General features: G+C 33.5%; 4 protein-coding genes and 1 long non-coding RNA gene across 8 annotated transcripts in view; 2 read left to right on the top strand and 3 right to left on the bottom strand.

The window, feature by feature from the left end:
- Positions 1-1,522: 1,522 nt before the first annotated feature.
- On the bottom strand, positions 1,523-3,014 carry LOC105130711 (probable LRR receptor-like serine/threonine-protein kinase At3g47570). The gene is made up of 2 exons (XM_011033349.1): positions 2,259-3,014; positions 1,523-1,900 (listed from the first exon to the last, which is right to left on the bottom strand). Exons 1-2 carry the CDS (start codon positions 2,695-2,697, stop codon positions 1,539-1,541), a joined length of 801 nt encoding a protein of 266 aa, XP_011031651.1. The 5' UTR covers positions 2,698-3,014; the 3' UTR covers positions 1,523-1,538.
- A 206-nt stretch (positions 3,015-3,220) lies between these two features.
- On the bottom strand, positions 3,221-5,605 carry LOC105130710 (uncharacterized). Of its 2 annotated transcripts, XR_843293.1 has the most exons (4): positions 5,420-5,605; positions 4,740-5,234; positions 4,198-4,518; positions 3,221-3,371 (listed from the first exon to the last, which is right to left on the bottom strand). It is a non-coding gene; the product is annotated as an uncharacterized LOC105130710 (long non-coding RNA). The 2 variants fall into 2 exon arrangements; XR_843292.1 differs by lacking the exon at positions 3,221-3,371 and having other exon boundaries at positions 3,630-4,518.
- An 867-nt stretch (positions 5,606-6,472) lies between these two features.
- Positions 6,473-7,990, bottom strand: LOC105130823 (adenylate isopentenyltransferase 5, chloroplastic-like). Its single transcript, XM_011033506.1, has 2 exons — positions 7,869-7,990; positions 6,473-7,385 (listed from the first exon to the last, which is right to left on the bottom strand). Exons 1-2 carry the CDS (start codon positions 7,988-7,990, stop codon positions 6,473-6,475), a joined length of 1,035 nt encoding a protein of 344 aa, XP_011031808.1.
- A 2,508-nt stretch (positions 7,991-10,498) lies between these two features.
- LOC105130709 (uncharacterized) lies at positions 10,499-14,939 on the top strand. The gene is made up of 6 exons (XM_011033348.1): positions 10,499-10,943; positions 11,596-11,817; positions 12,140-12,245; positions 13,187-13,523; positions 13,856-14,140; positions 14,237-14,939. Exons 1-6 carry the CDS (start codon positions 10,790-10,792, stop codon positions 14,369-14,371), a joined length of 1,239 nt encoding a protein of 412 aa, XP_011031650.1. The 5' UTR covers positions 10,499-10,789; the 3' UTR covers positions 14,372-14,939.
- A 1,519-nt stretch (positions 14,940-16,458) lies between these two features.
- The window catches only part of LOC105130708 (glycine-rich RNA-binding protein RZ1C-like), a 4,909-nt gene continuing 3,663 nt past the window's right edge, over positions 16,459-17,704 (top strand). The window contains exons 1-2 of one of the 3 annotated variants that reach the window (XM_011033344.1): positions 16,459-16,548; positions 16,628-16,774. In XM_011033344.1, the coding sequence (XP_011031646.1) occupies positions 16,664-16,774 (111 nt within the window). In that variant the 5' untranslated portion in view covers positions 16,459-16,548; positions 16,628-16,663. Of the gene's footprint in view, positions 16,552-16,627; positions 16,775-17,704 lie in introns of all 3 variants that reach the window. The other 2 variants (XM_011033345.1, XM_011033346.1) reach the window with 2 other exon arrangements.

Here is a 17,704-nt window from a genome sequence, read left to right as displayed (position 1 = left end):
AGATTATTTCTTGATATCCTTGTTAAAAAAAGTCATGGATGCCATTTTAAACTCTCTCAACTGTGCTAAATTCTTAATTATTTTTTAATCTATGTTACTTTATAAATTAGATTTTTAGAATGTGATAATTTAAAAAAAATAAAACTTTTTTTTCTTGCTGCTCACAACCTCACCGAGCAAAATTCTCAATTCCTTATTTTCATGCTTTGCAACAGTAACACCATCTCCAATTTGGTCAGTAACTTCAACATTGCTCGAGACTCGTAAAGCTTCACCAGCCACCAATTCAAAAACTTTGTTTTGATCCATCTATATAAAAATTTCTGAAGCAAAGTAATAATTATATCGAGAAACCAGCACATAAAAGAGAAAAAAACTCAAAAATACATTATTTAAAAATACAGTGCAAACAATGTTTTAAAAATTTTAATTTTTTAATTAAAATTTAATATATTTTGTATGTTTTGAATCATTTTGATATGTTAATATTAAAAATAATTTTTTAAAAATAAAAAATATTATTTAAAAAATAACCATACCTAATAAAAAAACCACATTTAATTCTCCTAATAATTGTATTTAAGAATTGTGTATAATGAAATTTTAAGGTTGATGTTTCACATGCTTTAGTTGGAGGGAAAGTTCTAATTGACGTCTCAGATTTTGATTGATTTTAGTCTATAGGCTGACGTGGCAGGCATAACCCGTGTAATAAATTCAGTAGCGTTAACAATTATTAACAATTAACATTAATAACTAAAAAACAAATAGGAGGTGGGGGTAAAATACTGTGAACACACTCTCATAGCGGACTTCAATAGTTCTTCGGCTTTTGTGTTATTTTGTTTTTTTATCTTTCAATGTTTTTTTTTTAAATATTCTTGATTTTAAAACATTAAATTAATATTTTTTTAATTATTCATAATTTAAACATATTAATATTAAAAATTAAAAATCTTAAAATAATATTTTAATATATATTTTCAGGAAAAACAACTTTTGTGTCATCTCAATATTTTTGAGTGTGTTTTTATATTATTTTAATATGTTAATATTAAAAAAAAATTTAAAAAAAATTAATATATTTTAAAATAAAATATACTTCGAAAAACCATAAGTAGAAATGTAGAATCACCGCTTGCTTCGTCTTCTCTGTTGCCTGGGTTTTGGCGTGGCTGCGTGGTTTTCCATCATGCCCTTCTTTCTTCTCCCTTCGTTAACCAGCTGGCCTGGTCTTTTGGGTACTTTCATGACCTTAAATGCACTGTCTATGCATCTCTTCTTCATTGGCTCTACGATCTCTAGGGTTTTGCATTTTATTTTTTTTTTGCTGGTAAGCTCGTTCGGGACTGTCTAAACCAAAGATTTGACAGATTCTTCGCGATTTTTTAATAATTTTAATATATTAATATTTAAAAAATATTATTTTAAAATATTATCCTTCAAAAAGTATCGCAGCAAACACAGGAAATGAAAACTTCCAATGCCCATTAAATCTAACAAAGCCCAGTAACATAAAATTCCAATACCCATTAAATCTAACAAAGCCCATCCTTAAATTCTTCAACAAACAGATACCCTGAGATCCAAAGCCCATCTTCAAATTCTTCAGTAAGTCCTATCTTGATTATTGAAGTCAGACATTGCAAGATCTTGTGAGCTCCAGTACCATTCTTTCTGCAAGAGGCATCGGTACTTGTCCACTCAACTTCTCTCGGAAGTAAGGGTTCCACAACATCAAGTACACGGTCAGGCAATGGCATTTTAGCATAATTGTGAAGGTTCAGCTCGTCACTAAACAAGCCATCTACTGGTTTCTTTCCTGTGAACATCTCCAACAACAGGATACCGAAGCTGTACACATCCCCGTATGCTGGCACCGCGCACTCGATGCCATACTCTGCAAATATAAGCATTTTTTATGTCCTTGCGCCTTCTAGCCAAGAGACACACAAGGGTCAGTCTTAATTTCCTAAATTCATCATCTGATGGCAGTTTACGAGATGATAATATTATTATTTCAAAAGAATTTTAGGAGACTAAACGTGAGAGGATTGTATGTCTTTGGCAGGAATGATGGTGATCATGTCCCAAACATTTATTTGGTTATTGGGTTAGGCCTGATTCATCCATGATAGATGGGTCTAATCCAAATTATTAAAAAAATTATTAAAAAAAATAACTGTTTTTTTTAATTATATATATATATAAAAGGAATATAACTCATATAAAATGACAGAAGTTTATTCTATTGATACCTGGCGCTGCGTAGCCAATGGTTCCTTCTATACCAACAGAGCAACTCTGAATTGAAGATGACTGAAGTGAAACTTTTGGACTGAACCTCGCTAATCCAAAATCACCAACACCAGCAGTCATATCAGCATCCAGAAGAACATTGCTTGGCTTGAGATCACAGTGAACAACAGGCACTTGGCAATCATGATGCAAATAGTCGAGCGCAGCAGCCACATCAACTGAAATGTTTAACCTCTGAATAAGGTTCGAGTTTCTTGCCTCGTGTGCCTCGTCTGAAATCTGAACTGGATGCAACCACTCTTCTAGACTCCCGTTGACCATAAACTCATAAACAAGGGCTTTAAAATCATGACCTTCAAAATCAACACCAGCACGTACACTTGCAACTCTGACGAGATTTCGGTGCTTGATGTTTATCAAGGCTGCACATTCTGTCATAAAAGCTTTTGGAAGCTCCTTTACGTAGTAAGTTGAATACTTTCACTGCCACAGCTGCTCCATCTGATGCAAGAATTCCTTTGTACAAGGACCCCAAACTACCTGCACCAATTAAATTGGACGAGGAGAATCCATCGGTTGCTTGAAAGAGTTATCTTTTGTTGCCATCTAATTCAAGGCTAAAGAGATTTGATCAACGAGAAATGATGGCAGGGATTTCACCACTGAACGAGTTGTTTGTTAGGACCAAAGCCTGTAGCCGAGACTAACTACCCAGTTCCCGAGTGATGTTCTGGATGAAGCTGTTGTTTTCCAGATTCATTAATATTAGATGTTAGAGAATAATGTAAAATTATTTTTAAGATCTAGTTGGTAATTTAAATTTTTGGTTTAAATTAGTTTTTTGATACAATTTTAAATTTAAAGAGCTTTTAATAAAAATAATACGTTAAAAAATTATATAAATCATATCTTATATCATCACCCAACAGCTCAAGTTTTTAGATATTCATATCATTTTGCAAGACTTCAGGTCAAGCTCAACAACTCTCTATGCTGCTTTCCACAAATTCGCAGAAGTGTGGATTGATTCCATGAGCTCAAAATACCCAGGGGATCATTAGCAATCTGGTCCTTAAAGGCGAGGGAGAGTCTATATGTCTCATTTCCTTGACCTGAGGAGAAGGAAAAGAAGAGTTGAAGTATTAGCAAGAAAAGTGGCAAAGAAAGTGGATGAACTCATGCCTGAAAGCTCCATTTTTTATGTTATACTACAGCTCAAAGTGTGGCAAATATGGTTAACTAGCTTTGCTATGCAGTTGATATAAATAGATAGGAGAAGGATGGATGGAAGACATAGATGCATTCACTCGTACGTTCATAAATAAATTCAGATATATATAATGATGATGAATAAAACAAACAAGCCAAACATAAAATATAATTATTCAGGGAGCATATTTGATGGATAAACTTGGCCTGCAAGGATGTAGTTCGAATTCATTCAAAGTCGCAAGTAAACATGTAAAACAATTCAGGAGTTTTCAGTATGAAAAGTGGCGGCAAGGCTGGAGGTCGTGTTCAATTTGTTTGGTCGCAAAATGAATAGTTTCCATGAAAATGATGGTGATCAAGACGTTTTTTATAAAGAGGAAAGACTTCAAGATGACAATATTTTCTAACTTGAAGTCAAACACACAGAAAACAACTTCAAGTTTCTCAGGATCAGATTTTTCAAGTGAAGAAAGAAAATCCGACGCCGGTTCACCAAGAAGGTGGTTCTAGACAAAGCAAAGCATGGAAAAAAGAGTCTACAATCATTTAAAATTGAGAAACTCCGTCACTCTAAATTACTAGGTGACTTTAAGACATTGGCTCATATATGATGCCTTCGTGGCTAACAGCCTAAAGCCACAAAACTGCAACAAACCGGATCTTTTGTTAAGTAGCAAAATAACAAAAGCTAGCTAGTTAGCTAGACTTAAACTAAATCAAACAAACCATTTTTTCTTCTTCTTTCCTTTGGTTTTGCTTGCATAGTTATATTTAGGCAACTTTGGTTACCACTGCAGAGACCATCTTGTTCATGCCACACACGCCATGTCCCCTGCAAAGAAGGTAATGTCACTTCTCTCCCCATTGCTCACCCCATGAATTCCTGATGATCCAGTCCGGCTTGTAGCCAGACCTAATTAAGAATGGAGTAACCTCTTGCACCATTCCCAACAAGTAGAACACCACGGTTGAGCCATTTCTTGCCGCGAATAACTGGGCACGAGACCCCTCTAATACAAGTTTGCATTAATATTGCAGTCAATGCAGCTGTATTTTCCCAGATAAAATCTTTTCAATATCATTGATCACGACATATTAAATAACGAATGCTAATTGATGATATGGTGTAATGGAAGTTGAAACCATTAACAGCAGTCTTCTATGAATCCATATATGCTACTCTTCAGAGAAGGTCAGCTTACTTGCAAGAAGTCCGTGGTGAACTAAATTTGCCGCAACTTACAGCTACTTTCTCAGGATCAGCTTACTTGCAAGAAGTCCATGGTGAACTAAATTTGCCGCAACTTACAGCTATTTTCTCAGGATCAAACTTGCATTCCCCACGTTTCTCTGTTTAAGGGTATGTTCTCTCCTCTTGTAACCCCCCTGCCTCGATCAAACACCTGTAGGCATTGGTCATGAATCCTCCACCGCAACCTCATCACAGGAAGTCTTTTCTGTCTTATTGTCACGTTGCACCAAAATCTCAAGGAAATCAGTGGATATTATATTTGAGTTTTCCGGTCTTGATTTTGATGACAAAACTTCTCCAATTTGAGGTGATGTCGTGTCTAAAGTTATTGGTGTTGTGATGCCTGTCTAATGATCAGAACAAGAGATCAAAAGGGGAATCAGAAACTAACCACACTGTCACAATCAACAAGCTGTTGTTCACTAAGGTTGAGAAGCTTCCTTGTTGCAATAAAATTTGCTCCTTCAACAGATCCAGTGGTGCTAAAAGCCCAGCATGATCCACAAGCACCCTGCGATATTAGTCTCACAAACTCGTTAACAAATGAACTATGCACATCTCCAGCCTTCTAATAAATTTTGTTAAAGGCATCCCATCAGAATGAATAAGCAGTGCTGCAGCCAGGTGCTTGATCAAATTAGCTCTCTAATGAATTAACTCGAGAAATATACTAATGTCTAATGCTAGCAACTGTACCTGAATCTTGACATCAGTGACAACTCCTTTCTCTCTCCATTCAATGCTACCAGGCAAACCACTAGCATCCACAAACTACACTGAACCCTCATCCACAGCAGGCACACCACCACCCAAAACACCACTATACATCCTCTCAAACTCCTCCTCTGTCGAGTCCATGAACGGAGTGACCCCGTGAATAGAAGCAGCGGAATTGCAATGCACGATTATTATTTTTTTTAGAACACGCTGATTTTAGTGTTTGAACTTTATCAATATTTACAGTTAAGTGTCTCAACTCTAATTTTTAACAATCGAGTCTTTAATCTTCTAAAAATCACACAGTCAAACACAAAAACGGATGTTTATCAAGGTGAATCCTACTTCTCAGTGAAACAATGACATGTATTTACACCTATATCATATTTTTCTTTTCAAAATGATTTTTTTAGATTATAAAAGTAAATAAATTAATTAAAATGAAAAACCATCCATTCCTTCCATCCAAACAAAAAGATCTCCTTCCTTTTTTTTCCCTCACACCCCCATTTTGACTCTTCCTTATTTCCATATTTTGTTGCCAAATTCAGACATTTTCTTTAATTAAAGAATCATCCAGAATCCAAATTATCAACAGAATCATATACAAAGTATAAAACACTTGAAGCCTGATTAATTAGATCATTGGACGATAAATATTTTATCTTATTAATAGCCAAGGATTACTGCTTGAATTAAGTTGCAGTAAAGAAGTATTATGTTTCCTATAGAATAGACAAAATATGTACAGTGCAAAAGACAGGATCATGCGCAGGTTTCGTAAACAAAAAAAACCCTGAAGAGATCTGGTCTTTAATTTTTCTTCTTTTTTTTGAATAAATCAGACCCAGTTACCAAAGGGAATAAATACTACGAAGACAATGAGCATGGTTTTTCTCACATCATTTATATATATATGAGTCTAAGTAACATTTTTATTTATTTTGATGTGTTGAGAAGTAAAGATGCGACAGAAAATTGAACAAAGCGGTGTATCTGATGACATATCCCCCTAAACATTAAATAAATATGTCAACGGACTAGATGCAGCTCCTTGGAACTAGAAACTGTAGCTTTTGCTTCTTCTGCTTTCCCATCTTCCTGGAGAAAATTAATGAGTATCTCCAGGCTAGGTCTCAAAACCTTGCTGTCCCAAACATCTTCATCTACCTTTCCACTTCTCTCGTACACAGAAGTAGCATCAATCCGATGTAATTTCCATCCTTTCTCATTCGCCAAATATTTGATTTTCGTCAGTTGTTTATTGATTAGCTTCTTGGTATTTTCTTTCATTTCCTTGATACCAGTGTCAAGTAACATTTTTCTGGTCACCTCATCGGCCATTTGCATTTCAGCTTGAAAATACGGTTCCAGCTCTGGAATCCCAATAGCCCGCCAAATCCCGCTATTGTGATCTATCCCTGGAATAAACATGCCTCGGACCTCATTGACAAGACCAGCATCGAGCATCTTATCAACCCTCTTTGCTGCGCGAGCAAATAAAATTGGCAAGGCAACATCCACCCATAGAAAACAAGTATCGTAATTATCCTTGAACAGTGGATCCTCGACGAGTGCTTCGATATACCTGTTTGAGCCGCCGGCAATAATGGGGATGTTTCCATTCCCTACAATTTGTCTCATGGCCATATGTACATGGTTGCAAAAATCTTGTGTGGTAAACTCTTCCCCAGGTTCCACAAATCCTAGCAAGTGGTGAGGCACACCTCGACTTTCATTTTCCGAAACTTTGTTGGTCACTATGTCGAGGCCCTTGTAAACCTGAATTTTGTCCGAGTTGATGATCTCACCTTGAAAATGAGTGGCTAAATCGATGGAGAGTTTTGATTTTCCAGTGGCAGTTGTTCCCATTACGAACAAAGCTTTTTGCTTTGTACTGCCATCATTCGCGGAGAGTGGACTTATTATTTGTTTGTTGCGGTGCCTAGAAACAAAAAAAAAATCCAAATTGAAAATTAATTAAAAAAAATCAGAATTATCTTTCAATTCTTTTTTTTCAATAAATCAAATCAAAAACAAACAAAAAATCTATTTAACCTTTTGAGATTTATTGAAATTATTTTATAATTTTAAATACTAAGCTTGTATTTAATAATGCAATAATTTTTATAAAAATAATTTTTAATTAAAAATACTTCAAAGTATTCTTTTTAATTTTTAACATTGAAATTATAAAAATAAAACACATAAAAAAAATTAATCTATGTTTGTTTATACTGAAAAACAGATTAAACTGATCAAAAGAAGTTTACAACACTCGAAAAAAATGTTTATAAAAAAAAATTTAAAATTATTTTTGATATTAATATTTAAAAATACTAACAAAATATTAATTGAAAATAAAAAATAAATAAAATTTAATTTTTTAAAATACATTTTTAAAACAAAAAACAAATATTTTAGATACCTGATCCAGTGACATTGAAATTGTAACCTCATTCCCCGCTCCATTCTGTTGGGGAGAGAGGCAGCCATTGACATAGTTGTCACATATGAGCCAAGCTTTGGTTGCAGAGGAATTACTTCCATGATTCGTTTAAGGAGTTGAACAACAGGCGCCAGGCAGACGAGACTAGCTGTGTGTGTGTGTCTATATAAACTCGTTTGTAAAAAAATCAATTACATAACTTTCTTTTAATTGGATCATGCATTAAATAAAATTGCATCTGTATATTTCCAATTTTAATTGTTTTTCCTTTTTAATTTTTTTATTTTTTTTATTTTCATGTTATAAAAAGAAAATAAATTGATAAAATATTTTTTATATTATATAAAAGTTTGGTGATAATAACTTTTTTTTCATTCGAGAGTAGATTGAATTTCTTTATTAAAATATGTTTGTATTTGTCTTTCAAAAATGATTTAAAAATTAATTTTTTTTAATTTTTTTCTGCAATTCAAATTAATATTTTTTTTATGTTTGTATATTATTTTGATATAATGATATAAAAAATAAAAAATAGTATCTCAATATAGTTTTTTCAAAAAAAATATTTTAAAAAATAATCATCACATGATAATATAAAAAATAATATATTGACTTGCATTCCGCAACAGGTTAATAATATTTTTTTCAAATATAAAAATACTTGAGTTGAATTAAAAGTACAAAATGTATTTGTATTATCACCATTTTCAAATAAAGTATTTTCTACAATAATATCATGAATAATATATACTAGAGCAGCGTCCAATACACAAACAACTAATTTCTTTCCCTTTAATAATTTTGAAAATTTCTTAAATTGATTTATATGGAAATTAATGTGTAAAATAAAGAAGATTTAACAATAATTCTATTTAAAATGGGTTTCACATTGCAGTGTTATGATACAATAGAAATAGTGTTTTTTAATAAAAAAATATTTTAATATAATTCAAAATAAAAAATATTTTGAAAAGTAATAGTTATTACATTACCAAATAAATTTTAAAAATTCTTTTATTTTTGTGTTTCAAAAGTATTTTTTAAAAAAATTATTTTTATTTGTTTTAAATTAATTTATTTGTGTGTTTTCATGTTATTATAGAGTTAACATCAAAAATAAAATTAAAAAAATAAAAATAGATATATTTCCAAAAAAAAAACTTTGAAAAATATTTAATTCCTAAATAACAAATATACTCTAAATGGTTGAGGACGTGTGAGATGTGTGTGTACAGCACATACATGAATATTGTCACTGCCATGGACCGAAATGTAACATTTCAATCATGATATAAACAAGGGTTGTTTATTTGAAAAGTGTTTTTTTTTTTTTTTCCCGAAAGGAGTTGCTCTTTCTCTCTTCTATCTTAACTGTCATGGACTGGAATATAACATTAATAAAATATCATGATTGAAATGTAAACTCTTAAAACTACAAGGATCGAAGTTTAAAAAAAAAAGACTCTTTAAAAGTGCAAATAGATGGTGTTTTATAAATGCGTGAACCAGAATAAAATTCGTTTTTTTCCCTTTAATTGTTAATGTTAATATCTCCTAACTACAGGCCCCTTCGCACGTGGATGACATGCCTTCCATGCTACCATCATCTGATGTTGCGGTAGGAACCTTGAATCTAATATTAGGATGATTTTACTTATTTTTAAAGTAATTTGCTTTCCCTTATCGGTATGATTTGAATTGAAGAGCAAATTCACCTATAAGTCACACTGGAAATAGTAATGCTCAAATCTAGATTTTTTATTAAAATATATTTACATTTCCATTTTATGCTCCCTAAAAATAATAAAATATTCCGTTTTTTTAATCGTCTTAGATATTTTTTTAATTAAACTCTACCTCCATAAACTCGTTATTTACCAACAGTCACGGCTTCTCGAACCCCTACACGTCACTCGCGACTCTCTCTGCCGCAAACGTAAAACCTAACGTCCTCGTCGAGCACACACCTCTTACCACCCAACCAATGTCCATCATCCACGTATGCAGTTCCACCTAAACAATTCCAAGCCCCAGCTAACGGATAGCGTGGAAAATAAAAAAACAAATCCCACTCTCTGACTCCACCGGAATAAGATTCTCAGCACTAACGGTATAGTTTATAAGAAAATCTCGATGTGCCGATCATGTCATTTTACAGCCATCGAGAAACCTGCATGGTTCTGGGCTCTCTTGAGTAGTGAAGATAAATAAATTATCTGTTATTATCTAGTATTTATGCACTTATATAAACATAAAGCTAATTATGATAAATATTATCTGAATGAAACACTAATGTATTTAAACTGTCCAATAATTCCTTGTGAAAATAAATATAATATCTGATAGGGAGAATAATGAACTCAACTAAAACGAAAACCTGGATAAGATTTTTAAATTCATCAACTCAGTTCATGAAGTATGGGATCACGTTTTTCATAAATTTAGAATATATTTTTTTATTGACTTTCAAGAACTTTTGCTGTATTACTGTGTTAGTATGGCATGAACTAGTATCTAGGAAGATAGAAAATAAGTTTTGGGAATTTATAATTTTTTTTTTTTTGTTGTGTGTGGGGTTTGCTAGAAAATACTAAATCCATACAGGAAAAATAAAAATAAAATTTTTTTTTTTCTAATTTCTCAATTTATTTTATGTTTCAGCTTTTTGCTGGAATGATAGAGTAACCATTGAAAATCCTACACTATAAGAGCTGAAAATGAATATTAGTACATTAAAATAATAAAAAAACATATATTTTTCTTTTTCAAAGCACAGTACCAAACCTATCCTTGTTAAATTTGCATTTGTTTTCTCTCCCCTTGGAGGTAACAAAGAGAGAGAGAGGGAGAGTTAAAAGAGGGTGTGCTGGGAGAGGGAGAAGAGAGAGAAACTGGTGAGAATGGGGATATTGCAAGACGATGTTGTAGTGATAAGTAAAGGAGAGAAGCCTGGAGAATCAACTGTGATTACTGTGAATTGTCCTGATAGAGCTGGACTTGGCTGTGATTTGTGCAGGGTTATCTTGCTTTTTGGATTTAGCATTTGTAAAGGAGGTAAGCCTGTTTTTTTTTTTTTTACCTTACAATGTTTTTAGATTTGTTAATTTTGAGTTACTCTAATTGGGCCTCTGTGATTTGTAGCAGAAGGATCACTGAGTGTTTGCTTTTTTTCCTTTGTGGGATTTCTTTTACTGTTGGGATCTAAGATCATTATGGCTGCTGTGGTTTTGTAAATTTGCTTTTATCTGAATGATTAATTTGGGTTTTGATCCGTTATTTGAAGGAGAAGAGAATAAAAGGGAAATGGTATCTTTTTTGTTTGCACCTTTCCTTTATCTCTGCGTCGAAGGAGGTTGTTGGGATTTACAGTTGAGAAATTAGGTGGTTAAATTTTACAATTTTTTTCGTGCTGAAACGTAGTGTGTGTATACTCTCTCTCTTTTTTCTTTTTCTTTTTATCATGATTTAGGTTGTAGGTGTTTTTTTTGGATAACCAAGACAATCATGACAAATTGTGTATGCATCTAACTGTTTTTCCCTGCTATTTTTTCAATTTCGTATCATTGTTTGAGTTAGGTTCTTTTATGAAACACTGTTTGATATATAGTTCATGAAATATGAGATTGCTCCTCGAGTTTTATTATGGTACACTTAGTTTCTCTGAAACTATAGTTGATTAGTTTTGAATTGATTTTGCATGGTGAAGATGGACAAACGGATGGGAAATGGTGCTATATAGTCTTTTGGGTGGCGGGGAAGCCAAGCACAAGGTGGAATTTATTGAAGCAGAGGCTATTAGAGGTGTGTCCATCATATTTTTCGACTTCTGAGATTGACTTCTACAAACCTGAGAACCAACAGCCAAGGCTGCCAGATGTGTTTCTGTTGAAGTTCTGGTGCTCTTATGACTATGAAGGTCTTTTACACGGTAATCCAACATTTCATTTCTGGAGACATCATGCCAGCTTTTAAAATTGGTTCTGTTCATATGGGCTTGCTTCCTGTTGGAATGTTTTGGAAACTTGGGAGATGGAAGTCTTGCGATACCGGGTATATTAGTTCTCCAAATGAGTGCCTGCTTACCATGAGGGAGCATTAGAATTCATAAAGGAGTTACATGTGTATTCCAATTACCCCTCTTTTCTATAAATGATCATTCTTGTCCCATATATATGTTTTAATATGGGATCACAGCATGTAGAACATTATCTTTTAACTATTCTTTGCTAATTAGTCTTTTATCTTTTTAGATGTAACTGAGGTTCTATGTGAGCTGGAGCTGACAATAGAAAGAGTGAAGGTGTCCACTGCTCCGGATGGGAGAGTGATGGACCTCTTTTACATCACTGATACTAGGTTGGTCATTCTTGGAAACGTCGATCAACTATGGTTATGTCTTTCTGTCTCTCTTCTTCCATTTCTGCTTTTAGTAGTTTATTATTTTTAATTATATGCTCCTACGGTTTCTTTACCAAAGGAAAAACAAGGCTAATTGCAATTTGAAAAGTTGAAAACCACATTGTGAGATTTCACATTTATTTTATCCTTCCATCCCAGCAACCAGTCATGCCCTGGCTCCCTGGTTTCAACCAGTACTAAATGGCATATGTTTTGCATTTGAATTGCAACCTTAAAGACATATAAGAGATGACCAATGACCAATGGCATCTATTGGATATGCCAGTGATGGGTTAAGTGTCTACAAAGACAGAATTGTTGTCATTTTGTGACAATAACCTCAAATTTGTCAATTTTGATAAATATACAAGTTTTTACTTTTATCTGGCGAGTGTTTAGAATAACTTATGGTGGTTAAGTAATCCAATTGAATGCTACATGCTTGTTCCTGGTACGTGGCTTGACCTGCATTTTTCTTTGATCTTTAAAATATCCGTTCCTGTTTTAAATTGCCATGATGCTAGCATCCATGTCCAATCATTTCAGACTTCAATGTTTTAGTTCAGTATGCTGGATAAATTCAGTTATTGAGTTATCTGGCTCTTCCACATATATTATCTTGATGAGGTCATGTTTAACTAATCCTTTATGCTAGCTATTGTCTAGAAAAAAGAGCCTTGTTCCTCATATCACCATCATTTTCATTTTTTTATATAACTGTTATAGCTTCTGAAAGTCCAGAAAATGTCTTAGTTGGCTGCAAAAATGTTACTCACTCTGGATGTGTACTTATAAAGAGTGGATTTGTCTATGTGTGTGTGTTTGGAGAGAGAGAGAGAGTCTGAAGGTTGTCTTTCTTTTCTCTTGCTAATCAATGGAATTCGATCATTTGTTATCAGGGAGCTTCTTCGCACGAAAACGAGACAGGAGGAAACAACTCATTATCTGAAGAATGTGTTAGGGAAGGCCTTGATTAGTTGTGAGATTGAATTAGCGGGGCCAGAATTTACTGCATGTTCTCAAGGCTCACCATTTCTTCCTTCTGCAATCACAGAAGACATGTTTAGTTTAGAGCTTCCCAATAATCCCCGAAGTGGCTTTCTTGCCCACAACCCTGTCTCTGTTACAGTGGACAATGCCTTCAGTCCCTCACACACACTTGTTAAAATTCTCTGCAAGGATCACAAGGGTCTCATTTATGACATAACAAGAACTCTAAAGGATTATAATATCCAGGTAAGTAATTCAAACCATGAACCATTTATACCTAGGTAGTCTTGGTATCTCTGACCTTTCTAAGGGAATAGCCTGTAGGCTGAGTTGCGGAAATGTTGATGAAGGAAACCCATAATAATATGTTGCAAAAACTGCCCTGTATTCTGAAGGAAACATGATTGTAGCCTTTATTTAAACGAGAAAATCATCATGTCACGGGACCTGTTGTGGAACTTTTAGAAAAAGGTTATGGGTTTCATTGAGCAGTGGAAGTTCGCTAATGGCTTCTCTTTCTAGGTGATTCTCCCATTGGTTACCAATAATATTTATTGTGAAACATGGATTTATCTCAGATTTCCTACGGACGCTTCTTTGCCAGTAGAAAAGGAAACTGTGAAGTGGACTTGTTCTTAATGCAAGCAGATGGCAAGAAGATAGTTGATCCCAACAAACAAAATGCATTGTGTTCTCGTTTGAGAATGGAGCTTCTGTGTCCTCTTCGACTGGCTGTGGTTAGTCGGGGCCCTGATACTGAGCTGCTTGTTGCAAACCCTGTTGAGTTGTCTGGCAGGGGCCGGCCACTTGTCTTCCACGATATTACTCTGGCTCTCAAGAATCTAAACACCCCCATCTTCTCGGTACCATTCTTTCTCCTCTCTTTGGGTGCGCACATCACACATGATTGCTATCCAAGATTATCTCACACTTTATGGTATCTTTTATTTTCTGATCAGGTAGAGATAGGGAGGCACATGATTCATGATCGGGAATGGGAAGTGTACAGAATACTACTTGAAGGTGATGGGTTACCTGTGTCCAGGAACAAGATTGAGGAGGGTGTTAGGAAAGTGTTGATGGGTTGGGAATAAATTGAGATACTATCTTCAGTTAGGGGCCATCACGATCTATCTTATCGTTTTGAGTCTCTAGTACAGCTAGGCGCTAACCGCATGCGAATACAGATCAAGATGTTTCTTAAGGGAAATGACAAGGTCTTTCATCTCCCGTGTCGAAATGCAATAAACATAATGCAGGTGCTTTATTTTTTCTTTCAAAAAAGTTATTATCTTTTTTGTGACGTCTTGTTTTGGGTTTTGTTTCCATAAAAGCCATTGCTACCACCACACTAGGATGTTGTATAAACTACGATCACCAACCAGTTCACCACAACCATTTACGAAAACGCTTGATGGCATGGGTTTCACGACATTGCCATTTTATCAATGGGTGATGTTAGGAATCTTGTTGATGATCCTAACGTTGGTTGTTGACGAGAATGTCTCCCTACATAACGAGGCCAACAAGAGCATGGTTCTCACGATGTACAATTTTCATTACGCTTTTCTTTAGTTTGTGCTCGGTGGGCGGCAAGGAAAAACAAAGGCTTTATAAATGCATCTCAATTTACTCTAATTTCTACAATTAATGATAGGAGTAGCATGTTGTTCTCTTTTCTTGCACATGTTTTGTCATGGTAGATGCCTCCCATGCGGTTGAATTCCTCACCGTCCGAAGTACTTCTGTGTTCCATCACACGTCTCTGCAGCCTTCTGGTTTTTTGGTTTAATCACGTATTGACTATTGTAGCCAGTGTTTTGAATATTTAATCCTAATTCCTGGAGTTTTTCATGTCTCCTGTCTCGAATCTGACCTAAATATCTTTGAATTCGGCCTTTAGGTAACTGTTCCTTCTTTATACTTCTTTTGGGTCAACCGGTTCAATCAAATTTGTTTCGGTTTCATCTGAGGTCTGCCCGGTTTGCAAGTTGTTTTATTGTTCTCTTTCTTCTTGCGATGTCAAATTTTGCTGATTTTACCTTGTAAGTATTATGAAATCATCCAACGAGTCCATTACCGGTCTCATAATGATGTCTTCTAATTTTTTAATCAAAGTGTTTCTTTCCAATAAATAAGGTTGTCTCTGATTTTGTAGTTAAATCGAATTTTTAAAAAAAATATTTTTTTGTTTTTTAAATTTTTTTGTGTATTTTTTAGAGGAAAAAAAAGTAATGAAATGAGACTTTATTATCTATTTATTAAATCTCATATAAAGTAAAAGCATCTTAACAACATGTATCGTACATCACGTTTACAACTACAAGTCTACACTCGTAACCACGATAACCATAAATAATAACATTTAATTATAGTTATAAGAGGTAATAACATTTAATTATAATTATAAGAGGTATGAGGTAATTGGTACTTGATAGATAATTTTAGAGTCTTATAATTAGTTAAGATATATGTAAATTGATGTGAATATTTATAATTATAAAAAATAAAAGAAAACGGTCACTTAAAATATTATTATTAAAAATTATAATTATACTAAACGTATTTTTATCTTTTATTTAGTGATTAATGATTTAGAATTATAATTAAGAATGATTATTTTTAGTTTGGTTTATTTTTTATTAAAAAAATAATTAAATTGATTTTTTAAAAAATTAAAATCGAATTGAAATCAATTCAAACTAACTGGTTTCATTTCGGTTTGGTTATTTTAGAATAAAAATTATTTTTTTTGGTTTGGTTCAGATTTTTAGATTTGAATTTGATTTTTTTAATTGTAAACTTATAAAATCAAAACCGAACCGATATGGTTAGTTTTTAAAAAATTTAATTTGTTTTATTTCACAGTTTTTTTTAATTATTTTTTTTTAATTTTTTCAATTTAATCTACTTTTCAATTTTTGTATTCACCCCTGATTGTAACTACAACAATTTGATTGTGACAGATTCAAATTCCCAATACAACGTCAGAAAAGGAAAACATTCTCATATTTATTTTATAATCTTTCAAAGACAGGGTAAGTTCAAATAAAATCTGATTTATTTTTATTAAAATGTTCAACCATTTATAATTCTTTTGTCTGCCAAGATGGGCCATGTTCAAAGGCCTTGCTCAATTAAATAACGCCCCAAGATATTTATGATCCACGGCCATCTCTAGAAAGATACAAATACAGTCTCTCGACAACAACACGAAAAAACAATTCAGATATTTCTAGGGTTTCTAGACCAACAGAGACACTAAAAAAAAAAGGTAACAAATTTCTTCTCTAGTTTTCTTGTTTTAATGCCGTTTCAATCTCTGTTTAAAACGGCATCGTGTTCATGCAGAAAACTGCGTTTATATTTGACATAGAGAGAAATAAATGTCTGGAAAGGAAGAGAATCGAATATTTGTTGGAGGTTTGTCATGGGACATAACTGAACGACAGCTCGAAAATGCGTTTGATCGATTTGGAAAAATCGTCGAGTGTCAGGTACTGTTCTGCCTCCCTTAATTTTCTGTTTGGTTGCTGAGAAAATAAGATAAAAGAGGAAAGTTCGTGAATTCTTGGGATTTTATAATTAATTAAATATATATAAAAACTTATGGACAGATAAAAAATGCTTAATAATAATAATAATACATTTTTTATTGTTGAATTACTTATTCACGTTTTTGTTTCTGGTTTCGCTAAATTTGAGGATGATAATTGTAGTTTTCTGAATTATTTATATATTTCCATCGTATTAATTATTATTATTATTATTTTGTTTCCTGGGTTATGATCTTTGAGATGCTGTGTTTTTAGAGGTATTTTTCCACCAGAGTGGTTGCTGAAGCACGGTTACATTTGTTTGATTGATTAGATTAGTTTGGTCGGATCCTTATTTTAATTTTGCAAGCAAGGGCTCAGCAGTGGTCTGGGGATGTGTGGATTGTTGAAGTTAAAATACAGGTTTTTTTTTAAATTCCTATCGGGGTAAAGAGTTGTTTTTTGAGGAATGATATGACAGTTGGAAAAGTTTGGAATGGACATGATTGTTTGGTTAAGCGATTCATTGGCTTCGACAGTTGCTGTTGCCTGGATTCGTGGATGATGTACTGGGGAGTCTAACTGAAACTTCATGAACACAGAGCTTAATTTTATTGAGGATCACATACATTCTCTTTCAGCTGGTTTTTCCTTGTTAGTTGAACCAGAACATCACAAAGGTTATGTGGGAAGATTTTTCAAGCTGGAAGCTTGTCTCTGTGGTTCTTCCTTGGATGTTTATTGGTGTGGATTTATGTTATTATGCTTTCCTTCTCCGAGAATCTTGATGGTTACCTAGTGCCATGAATGTCGTTCTGCAGTATAGCATATGAGGAGTATTTTTAGGACTTCTGTGTCATCGTGTTTCTTTGCCACACTTGACTTCCCTAC

The sequence above is a fragment of the Populus euphratica genome, unplaced genomic scaffold, assembly GCF_000495115.2.
Source record: "Populus euphratica unplaced genomic scaffold, PopEup_1.0 scaffold29.1, whole genome shotgun sequence".
NCBI lineage: Eukaryota > Viridiplantae > Streptophyta > Magnoliopsida > Malpighiales > Salicaceae > Populus > Populus euphratica.
The sequence above is the reverse complement of the archived record's forward strand: the minus strand, read 5'-3'. Positions and strand labels throughout refer to the sequence as shown.